General features: G+C 43.6%; 2 protein-coding genes across 2 annotated transcripts; both read left to right on the top strand.

The window, feature by feature from the left end:
• Positions 1-4,739: 4,739 nt before the first annotated feature.
• LOC143785068 (taste receptor type 2 member 9-like) lies at positions 4,740-5,690 on the top strand. Its single transcript, XM_077273739.1, has one exon. It carries the CDS (start codon positions 4,740-4,742, stop codon positions 5,688-5,690), a length of 951 nt encoding a protein of 316 aa, XP_077129854.1.
• A 2,756-nt stretch (positions 5,691-8,446) lies between these two features.
• On the top strand, positions 8,447-9,361 carry LOC143784217 (taste receptor type 2 member 4-like). The gene has a single exon (XM_077272159.1). The coding sequence runs from the start codon at positions 8,447-8,449 to the stop codon at positions 9,359-9,361; it is 915 nt and encodes a 304-aa protein (XP_077128274.1).
• Positions 9,362-11,930: the final 2,569 nt, after the last annotated feature.

The raw sequence follows: 11,930 nt of genomic DNA, 5'->3' as shown, positions 1-11,930 counted from the left end.
AGGGCAGTTAATTATAGGTTGGCTGTCTCCTCTTTACACCTATGAAGACAACGGAGGCAAACTGTGGGAGAGGGGCGTCTCTAGGGTCCCTATAAAATAACTCAAGGCCTACCCGTCATACGGGTGCGTCTTATCCATATCATCTGGGGGATGGAGAGAAAGAGCAGAAACATACACGATAGTTGTGAGGACTATCCCGTCGTGCTCAGCAGGGAGGTACTACAACACCCAGGCGCTAGTAGGTAGGACGCTGATTTGCACCTGCAAATGGAACTCTGGATGTGCCTTTGGACCGGCCGGTCTCAGCCAGGCCTGTTAGCAGTGCTCTGGATTGCGGATGCCGAAGCCTTCAGTAAAGAGGTAAATAGACTGCAACCCTGTGTCCTCATTATTTACTGCGACCTGCACCACCACCTACACCTTTTATTGGGCGCCCCTTAGCAGGGCCACGGACCGGGTCGGGCCACCGTGACATCCCCAGAACCGAGAGACCCGGTACCGAGTACCCCGCTGCCCTGTGCTTGGGGGCCGCTCCACTAAGATATATTCACTCATGAGGAGGACCCATGTCTGGTCACACGAGTCTGAGATGCATTAATTCATCTGGAGGTCCCAAGTTTGGTCACCCAAGTATCAGATATATTCACTCATGAGGAGGATCCATGTCTGGTCACAGGAGTCTGAGATGCATTAATTCATCAGGAGGTCAAGGTCCAGTTACATAAGTCCATCAGGAGAAGTTTTAAGGATGAGCTTAGTTGGCTTTCACCACTTCTTGTTCCATGCTTAATCACAGTCTTGGCTAAATTTCTTATTGCCAGTTGATAGGGATGGATGTGAAGTTTGTAGTTAGCCTCAGAATATTGACTCTGAAAACTTTTACCGAAGCAGTCACAGGCTGCTTTATCTTGTTGACTATTTGCAAGGGTTTCTTCAGAAAATAGAATATGGACAAAATAAACATGGTCACATGTGCTCTGAGCTTCTCCAATTTGTGATTATCCATCTTGATGCCAACTTAAATAATTTCCAAGATGTTCTTCTTGAATCTCCATATTTTTAGGTATGGGGTCATAACATCACTGACTTTGTACAGCAGTCCATCCTACTCATGATTGACCTCCTGCCTCTGCTTCTTATACTTCTTACAGTGTCACGTCTGATATTCCTTTGCGTTCTTATGTTCTTCAAAAACCTCTTGTCCTAATCCATCCAGAGGATCAGTGGACATTCTTCTCTGGTGAAGACCAATGATATTGCATTTTAACAGATTAGGAAGGTTCATGTCAGATCCGTTCTAATCATAAGATGTAGGAACATCTGAGTTATAATTCTTCTTCTGTCACCAGAGATACTTCAGTTCATCTCCAGTCATCTCCGACATCCACGCTGAAGTTTGTTAGGTGCACCACACGTTAGCTGTGTACAGTCCATTGGTCACCACATCAGTAGGATCTCTGGGTGAAACATGATGGACATCACCTGTAACATTCTCTCATGCTCCCATCCTACTATTCTCATAACCACACATTCTCCACATTTCCCACCTCCGGCAGATTGGAGAAACACCAGAGTAAAGCTGATTTTTTTCTGACCGTATTTAGGAGACTTTTGATTCTTGAGAAGTAAAGGGTGGATCAATAAATTGTAAACGTATGATGGCAGTGCTGGCTCTGTGCTCCTTACAGCATTTGTCCTGGGACACAAGCATTTCTTGAATTTGGCCTTATGAGCCCCAGTAGTAAACAATCTTTTTTCTGCTTTTTCACATTTCCTATTTTCATTGGCATCGCATACATTAAAGTAACTTCTCTCGTTCTAAAAACAGAAAAATGTCTACATTTGCCAAATAGTAGGCAAATCCTGTGTCTGTAAACGCAGCTGCTTATGGGTGGTTTTAATGGTCTTTGGTTACTAGCGGTAAAACACTGACAATACAACAAACACCCAGCAACTGTCTAATGGCGCTCAGAATCGTTGCCCTGATGGACTTTATGTTTTTGGATTTATCTGTTGGATTGTTCTCCAATATGTTGATCACATACATTAGCTGTAGGACCTGGAGAAGCGGAGGACATCCGAGTCCAGCAAATACCATCCTCCTTATTCTAGGCCTCTGTAAGGTGTTCTTGCAGAGTCTTTGATATGCAGCATCTTAATCTATCACTTCAGGATTCAGATCTTTCTCTCAGATAATTTCTTTCGATGGTTGTATGGAGTTTACACCCAGATAACCGCATGTAGCTCCTGGATGACCTCATGGCTTTGCTTCTTTTACTGCATCCAAATTACAACATTCTAGTTCAGGTTCTTTGTGTGGATGAAGTCTCGGCTTTCCGATGCTCTTCCTTGGCTAATTATTACATCAATTGTTTTGTCTTTTGTGGTCATTTCTCCATTATCTGCAAATTTAAGACAAAGTTGTAGTAATAACACAGACTGAATGAGTAATGCTTTCCTCCTGGTTGTAGAGACCAGCGAGTTTCTCCCCATCACTGTCCTGTGGTGCTGCCTGACATGTCTTTTGATCTTCATGTCCTTAGGCTTGACCATGGCTTCCTTGGTTCTTCATGTCCTTAGGATGAAGAAATCTCCCAGGTTCAAGGATTCACAGATAACGGCTCATGTTAATAGCATAAAGACCATGGCTTCTCTTCTGGCCCTCTATGTTCCCTTCTACTCATCCCAACTCATCCTGCTGCTTAACATCCTTACTGTCGCCTCCACGGAGTTCTGGTTTTTCCTCCTCTTGCATTATTCTTTCTGCACCCTGCAAGGAATTATCATAATATTGGGGAATCCAAAATTATGCAACAGGTTACTAAATGTTTATAATTTCATGAAAATAGTAAGAAAATAATGAGAAATAAAATGAAAAAGTCACAAAAGTCAGGAAAAAAGCCATTCGCATATCTATGGCGCTTCAATGACTAAACATCTAAAAAGCTGAACTCCATTTTCTCCTCATTCTTCGTTCTTTACATGTTTCTATTGATCTTTTACTTGTTCTCCTCAGCCTTTAGATTCTTCCACACATTCTTCTGTTTCTCCACCTTCATCTTCCGATTATTCTTCTCCGCTTTTATTTTTCTTTTCCATCTTCTCTATCATTTTGTCATTCTCCACATTTCTTCAGATTTTCCCTGTTCTCTTCGTTCTTCTGCTTACTTCATGTTTGGGTCCTTCTTCTAGGTATTTTTTTCATTCCTCACCTGCTTTGCCTCTTTCTTCTGATTTGTGTTCTTCTTTTCCTAATTTTTCTGATTCTTCATTGTTTCATTCTTCTACCAATTATATTACTATTCTCCACCATCTTTCACATTGTTTTCCTCATTGTTCGGACATTTCTTAATGTCCTTGTTTATATTTTTTTCCCATTCTTCATCTCTTTCTTTTCATTTTTATTCTCATTTTTCATTTTCTTCTCAACCTTCTCCATCTTTTCTTCATTTTTCTGACTCTTCTTCCTTCCTTCAGTCCTTTGCTCATTCTTCTCCATTTCCCTGATTCTGCTCCTTTCTTTCTTCTTCTGGATGTAGAGATGGTTCTACCATAAGAGACTTCATGGCTATCCCTGGTAGCACCAGATCCTGGTGGCTGATCTGCATGGTACTACAGCCAGGATCTATATACTAGGGTATATGACATATGTTGAGGTATATATTTCATTACATGGCCACAAACCAATAGAAGAATCAAAAATATGAGGAATGAGTTGGGGGCATCTCCATTAGCATCTGGGTGACGTCCCTCTAAATAAACCAAGTCTAGGCTATTTCTCTAATAACCTAACAATATTTATCTCAATAAAAGCTGACAACATGTTTCAATGTTGATCTAACATCTTCTTTAGGTTCCTGAAGAAAAAGAAGAGGTCAAACCGACCATGATACATGCTGTACATTTTTATTAGACTAGTTTAATGTTCCAGGAGAAGGGGCCTGGACTCAGTCTCCTATGGAGTGACAACCTCCATTGCTATCCCCACTTGTCTCTTGGTACTTTCTGTTTTAGTCCTCGTCCCTCTGACAGAATCTCGTGGGTTAGAGCGTCAGTCACGTTTATCGTCCATGCCAACCTGGATTAATACATCCACCATTTGTCAACATAACCATAGCTACCCTAATCCTACCTTATCAAGCAGAGGTGCAACAAAACCAACATGGAACTCTTCTCATTTGTTTATTGCTTTGATGGAATAAAGATTACTTTGAAAATTTTACAAGAAGTTGGAACATTTCTTCTTTTTTGCAATTGCTACACGAGTGGTCGGCTCGTGGTTCCATGCATGCTGGACTTCTATAGACCTCAAGGGTCAGCTGGCATTATCCTTTTCTGTTTTCCAGATCCTTCACTACATACATAGATGGGGAGCTGGCCTCGATGATCACTTATAGCTGACTAGAAATCCTTTACTTTCTTTTCCAATCTCTTTGTGTTGGATCATGCCGATAGTCTGCCATCCCCATTGTTCATTATGTGACAGTGATGGATATACAGCACTTTACTATAGAGAATATTAGTCAATGTTATCTGCATGAGCATTTCACCCTAGAAGGGACATGACCACTATAATACTAGACCTTTACTTTTCACCCCATCCATTCTCCAGAAAATAGACTAATTAGGGTGTTACTGCTGACACAGGGAGACCTAAGCTATTTGCATTAGTCAAATTCCCGAAGTTATATAATTGAGGACTGTAACGAGGAGCTGGAAGGAGAACATCTCACCTCAACATGTGGTTCCTCATACATCTTGGTGTTTTTAGTTTTGTAGAAGGACTAGTGGCAATTTCCTTGAATGCGAGCATCATCATCATCAACGTCAAAAGCCTAAGAGGAGGGTGGAAGAGGACTCCATCTGACCTCATCCATGTGGCCATGGGAATGGTTAACATCAGCCTACGGGGTCTGCTGCTCGGACACTTTGTCGGCTTGTGGCTCTCTACCTCCTATATCACCGTGGCATTCAGTGTGACCGTTATCCCTTTGCCCTTCCTGATGTACTACACCTTTTGGTTGACTGCCTGGCTCAGCGCCTACTACTGCACCAGCATCACCAATTTCAGCCACAGATTTTTCCCTTGGATGAAGAGATGGCTTACACATGTATTGCCTTATCTCCTCATGTTCTCAGGACTTGGTTCATTGGTCATCAGTATTCCAGGAATTTGGACTCTTCGTATGAAAATTCAGGAGCAACAATTAGGGAATGGGACATTCATCTTTACCAGTGTGGTAATAGCATCCACAAGCATTGAGTACACTGTGGTGTCCAACGTGCTGGGATGTTGTGTGCCCTTCATGGTGATTCTCATCTCTCTCATCACATCGGTTTCCTCTCTTCTAAGACACATATGCAACATAAAGCTCAACAATCCGCACTCTCTTAATCCTAAACTGCAGCCCCACGTCAATGCTATAGGAACAATGATCCTGTTATTAACATTGTCAGGAATATTCTACACAGCAGAGACCATTCTCTTCTACACACAGTCATTGAGTGACATGAGGATTGTGGTCTGCTGGTGTCTAATCTTTGTCTTTCCCACAATAGAAGCCATCATCATGATCCAGGCCAGCCCCAAACTGAGGAAGACATTTCAGGAGGCAATCTGTCCAAGCAAACTGATGGAGAACGCCAAGAATTTGGGAACCTTGAACTTAACCCAAAAAGCCAAACACTGATCCCAAACTTATCCACCAGATTCCAAGCTCATCCACCAGATCCCAAGCTCATCCCATGCTCATCCACCTGTGAAGAGTTCAACTAGGAGGAGCACTGTAGTTTGCAAACGTTTATTAGTGGCCTCTTATTAATGAAATGGTTCATCGTCCTGCTCCACATGCATGTAGGGGGTGAGTAAATTGGAATTGTACTTCAGGTCTGACTGGTGCCATTTATGACAATAATCTGGTGTTCCGTTATTTACTGCCCCCAGAACAGCTCCTTACTTTCTTGGTAACTTTACATATATCCTAAATGGAAGCCCTTAGGCTAGTAGTCTGTTTACAATGATAATATGTTCTGGATCTGTAGACCAGCTGTCAGGAATCCTTACCTTCTTACCTTAATTCATGATCATTTTTCTGATTTTTGTTGTCCTTCCATCCCCTTCCTCCCCGGCTGTCCTGGTCCATCTGTAGTGGGCTTCATCAGTAGATTCTTCATTCTATCAGTATATTTTTATTTTATGTTGAGACTTGCGGCATCTTATTAACAGACGGATGGTGATGATAACATCATCTTCTATTAAAAAAGCTCCCACCAAACTTAATATTGCCTAAACCAGTGTAAATGTCAGTGTAGTGTCAGTGCAGTAATGTAGTCACCGATCACAGTCTTCTCCAATTTCCAGCGCTGATCCTGTCTTCTTCTTCGCCATGTGATGTCTCTTCTGAATCTCTGGATTACACTGTGCTCTATTAGTGAGCCAGAAATGGCTTTTACAATGTAAACCTATGGAGCATCAGAAGGAGGCTCAGAACGAGGTTTAGAACAAGGCTCAGAGCAAGGCTTAGAACGAGGCTTAGAATGAGGCTCAGAACGAGGCTCAGAGTGAGGCTTAGAATGAGGTTTAGAACAAGGCTCAGAACGAGGGTTAGAATGAGGCTCAGAACAAGGGTTAGAATAAGGCTTAGAACGAGGCTTAGAACAAATCTCAGAACGAGGCTTAGAATGAGGCTTAGAATGAGGCTTAAAACAAGGCTCAGAGCGAGGCTTAGAATGAGGTTTAGAACAAGGCTCAGAATGAGGCTTAGAACGAGGCTCAGTACTAGCCTCAGAATGAGGCTTAGAACGAGGCTCAGAGCAAGGCTCAGAATGAGGCTCAGAACGGGGCTTAGAACAAGACTTAGAATGAGGTTCAGAACAAGGCTCAAAATGAGGCTTAGATCAAGGCTTAAAAACAAGGCTCAGAGCGAGGCTTAAAACAAGGCTCAAAACATCAAAACGAGGCTCAGAACAAGGCTCAGAACGAGGCTCAGAATTAGGCTCAGAACAAGGCTTAGAATGAGGTTCAGAACAAGGCTTAAAATGAGGCTCAGGACAAGGCTTAGAACGAGGCTAAGAACAAGGCTCAGAATGGGGCTCAGAATGAGGCTCAGAACAAGGCTCAGAACGAGGCTCAGAATTAGGGTCAGAACGGGGCTTAGAACAAGACTTAGAATGAGGTTCAGAACAAGGCGTAAAATGAGGCTTAGAATGAGTCTCAGAACAAGGCTCAAAATGAGGCTCAGAACAAGGCTTAGAATGAGGCTTAGAATGAGGCTCCGAACAAGACTTAGAACGAGGCTTAGAACGAGGCTCCATAGACTTACATTGTAATAGTGACATACGGTCTGGGCTTCTCATATTTCAAAGATTTATATAGAAAGTGCTGGAGTTCAGCAAGGACATGATCACACCATACAATCTTCCCTGGTAGATACCTGGCCATATTGTAAATACAGTTGCTCCTGGATGGAGCCAGGATCCCATTATACCAGATGTACCTCTTGAATGAAGAGATGATCCTAGACTACTCTATACACCTTCTACATGGAGACATGATCCCATTATATATATTGCCCTGTGAGCGCCATATCTGACACATTGCTGCCCAGCTGATCTAGGTTTGGGCTGTGTTCACACCTCCTTATTGCCATTTGCAGACTGATTTGGGGATGACAAAAATAGAAATAAAATGATCCAATACAGGATCCATTGACTTAAATGGGGATGAAAATGTCTTAAAATGTCTTCCGTTTCCCTCCTTCCTGGCTGCAATCTGTGTTTTAGTTGGAGCAACTGCAATTATTTTTTTTTAATATTTAAGTCTATGGAAAATGGATGATGATGGTCATTAATTCTGCCATCCTTTATTGGATCTGTTTTTTAATGGCTGGTCATGACCAGGACGTGAAAGGTGACAGAGACTCCACCAGTAAAAATGGATCCATTACAAGCAGAACTGGCTGAAAACGGAAACTGAAGCACGTCCATCTTAGCTCCATTTGTAGCAGGTCAAGTTTTGTTAACACTGGTCGACACAACGACGATAACTGGACATGTGTCTAGAGCCGCTGTGTCTATATGAGACAGGATTAGTACCTGTCAGGTCACCATGCCTGCTTGTTATTGTCCTTCAGCTCCGAGCTTTCTCATTGTTATGATAGAGTAACTCACCAACCTCATGATCAGCTCTGATGGCTTCTGCTCCCCATTATCTCCAACGATTGGTTCATTGGAAACAATGAGATTTGTTGTTAGATTAATGAACCTCGTCATCTTCCATCAGCAAAAAAAACAAATGAACGTGGAAACCCAACCCCTCCTAGATTTGCATTGGTTCCATTGCCCTTTATTCTCACAGCTGGTTCAGTTGACACATTGTGCGGTCAGCAGCAGTGAGACAACCGCCATCTTCTCATTTTCCCCAGAAATCATGCTGTCTGCTCGGGATATGTCTCGTGTGGCCATTGGTTTGGCCACGGGGCTCACAGGGATCTGCCTGAACTCAATGATTGTAGCGGTTAATCTCAGGGACTGGTATGTTGGCCTCCACCTGAGTTCTTGTGACTTAGTTTTGAGTTTGATCGGGTTAATTAATGTCCTTTTCCAGACGGATTTGGTTTTTGAAATGATCTTTAGTGCATTTCAAACTTACATAAAATTGGCCATAGAAATTCACTTAAGGGTCCTCCAGTTCCTGGTGTTTTTGGCCTCCTGTAACTACTGGTTCACAGTCTTGCTCTGTACCTACTATTGCTTAAGAATCGTCAACTTCAGCAGTGGCCTCCTGTTCCTCCTGAAGATGAGAATATCCAGATATCTGCCCACTTTGCTGGTGATATCAGCTGTTCAGTCATTATGTGTTGCAGTGCCGGCAGCTTGGACTATGTACCTGGTGCCTCCTCATGAGCTTGTGGTGAACACCTCTTCTTCTTCACATGATGTCATCTCCATAACATTCCCCTACAAAGTGACTCTTATATGTGCGACAATTACACCTTTAATTTTAACCCTCATCCCCACAGTATTGACTCTGAACTCTCTCTGGAGACACATCAGGATGATGAAGAAGAACATGCTAGGGTCAAGTACTGCCCGGACACATGCCCACGTCACAGCTGCCAGGACCATGGTGCTTCTCCTCACTCTCCTTATGTCTTTCTACATCTCTTCCATCTCCATTATATTACACTCATTTAATGTAGAGGATGCCTCACAGCACTTCAGTTGGTTTGTCATATTCTCCTACTCCACCTTACAGGGCGTAATAATAATACACGGAAACTCCAAACTCAGGACATCTGCAAATCGTATCATCAAGCAACCTGGAAACTGGCGTCTGATGCTTCATGGAAGCCAGCCTTGACTGGAAGTGGAAGGAGATGGCTCATATGCTTCCTCTCCTATGGACGCTATTCACGTGACTACATGCAGCACCTCGTTGTTTATTAAATGTTAAATGTAAAGTTTATGTGCTGCAATGTGTATGTCTTTGATAAGTGTGGTGTATAGGGCTAGGATAGGATCTTAGCATAGGACCGTAGGGGAATTAGAACAGAGGGGAGCGCCATAGAGATGAGGAATAGAACAGGAGTGTTAGTAAGGTATAGGCAGCATGGGGGGTTGTTTTGTAGGGAGGAGTTAGAGCAGAGCGGGGCAGAGCCATAGTGACATAGGGTAGGCACTTACTGTACAGGCAGCAGAGCCTGGGCAGCCTTGCCCAGGGCAGGGTGCATGCAGCAGTGAGAGCAGACTAGTGATGGGCAGTCCGGCTCTTTTTGGTGATTCGGCTCTCATGGCTCCGCTCACCAAAAAGAGTCGGCTCTTTTTGGATCCTGAATGGATCCCTAGTATATATTCACAGTATGTGAACAAATATTTATGCTGATGTAAGCTGCCAGAAACCCCGCCCACCTACGGAAGAAACTCTGCCCACTTGCTAGTAGCCAATAAAATTGATGAGCAGGTGGAGTTTTGTTCAGGTGGGCGAAGTTACATCTGCCCAACACAGGGATTTTACGCCCAGTGAAAGCCATTCAGGGATTTTTGTGGCTCTCACTTGGGTGCCGCCTCCCGTCGCAGGGAGCCGGCTCTTTGACTCGGATCGTTCGCGAATGACACATCACTAGAGCAGCCAATCGGTCAGCCGTGGGGATAGAGCTGCTACGCCAGGAAGGGTCCCCAGGTTGAGGATCGTGTCAATGGGCACCAGCTTAGCAAGGACCATCCCAAGAAGGATCCGGGGTCTAGGAGTAGCTTAGATGGTGTCCCTGGCACCTTTCCCTGTTTGAACTGGGCGAGGGGATGGTAGAGACCTGGTGACACTGGAAATATGGACGAGACAGAGTTTGTCTATAAATAAGGCTGGGATTGCCGAAAGAAGAGGGAAAGAGCTAATAGAAAAGACGGAGGCTGCCCGGAAGGCAGGGAGAGATCAGGAGATGTCCCTTTGTGAAGTTTGTGCTGCAAATGTGATGAATGCTTAACTGAATAGTAAAGTTCAACTGTTGGAAAAGAACTCTGTCTCTGGGATGTTTTGTGCGGAGCCGAGATGACAGAACGTGAAAGGACTCTGTCAGTGAAGGTAAGTGTGCTGCTGCGCACGCTGTGAATGCAGCTGAAGGGACACTGTATTTTATCTGTGGGGCGCCAGGGTGTGGGAACAGAACAGCCAGTTGCCACGACTACCACCCTGGCCGTCTTACAGAAGTACAAGAATCTACCAGCTAATTTCTAAGTTTTCCTAAGAAGCATCGTCGAAGGCAAAGGACATTTAATGCTTGAAGGGACTGTCCACATTTAGAGAGATTTGCTTTAGTTTAATTCATGTGCAAATTTAGCAAGTTTGGCTTTTACAGGCTCTTTATTTCCCTGCACATTCAACTTTGATGTGGTCTGTGGTCATAAACCAGCCACAAGCAGCTTAGAAAAAGACAGATAAGAGAGTTACAAACTCTCCGGCAGACGAGTTCTCAGGTCACTTATTCCTCGGCCAGCAACCGTGGCTAGAGATGGCAAACACTGCAAAGTTTTTGTGAAACCTAATTGTAAAACATAATTTTTAGCCCCAAAAATGTGAATTTCAGTAAAAAAACAAATGTCCCCAAAGGTGGACAACTCCTATAATAAACCAGCAGAAAAGTCTAAGCTATGTAATAATAAATATCTGTGCATCAGATGGACGTGTGAAGCCTTCACCTTAGGGGATAATGGGAGAGATGATGATGGTGACTGGCACAAATCACAGGGAGGATATCTTTATCGTCCTCACCGCTCACACTAATATGTCATGAACCGGGGTTGTTTGGTTGCCCAGTTCTTTTCTGAGGATTTATCTACTGTATATCCCACTTCCAGTTTGGAACTTGCAGCTCTCTGGTGCCCCCCTTTACCCTTAGGTCAGACAGGGTACTGCACCTGGGGTAATTAGTCGCCAGAAAGGCTGCCTTACATTGTACTGGCTAATGGGCACACTGCAGCAAGGGCGATATAGCTACTTCCACTCATGCGGGCACAATAATTATCAACGTCCATCGCTTCAAGGTCTCCCAAACGTACAGGACAAATCTGCTGCCACCAGCTCCAATTACTTAATTAATAACGGGTTAATAACAAATTAGTAGCGTAATTCACTTCAGAGGACGTTATAGAACAAGGAGAGACAAGCTAGTAATGTTATACATTTTACTCCAAAAAGGTAGGCAGTGTTTACAAAAGGGTAAAAAAGATATTATAAAAAAAACAAGTATCGTATGTACAGATAATTACACATAAAAAGGGACTAATGGTGAAAATCGACTTACGGTTCTTTCATATCATTCAGTGGTACGCCGTGTGGTAGCGGGGGAGGGGACCTTCCCCACTTATCTTCAGGTCAGATTGCACAGCATTTCTTAGCTGAATCCCCGGCAAAAGACACCCCCTTGTCTGGCCTC

Source organism: Ranitomeya variabilis, chromosome 7, assembly GCF_051348905.1.
Source record: "Ranitomeya variabilis isolate aRanVar5 chromosome 7, aRanVar5.hap1, whole genome shotgun sequence".
NCBI lineage: Eukaryota > Metazoa > Chordata > Amphibia > Anura > Dendrobatidae > Ranitomeya > Ranitomeya variabilis.
This window is presented reverse-complemented; position numbering and strand designations above follow the sequence as displayed.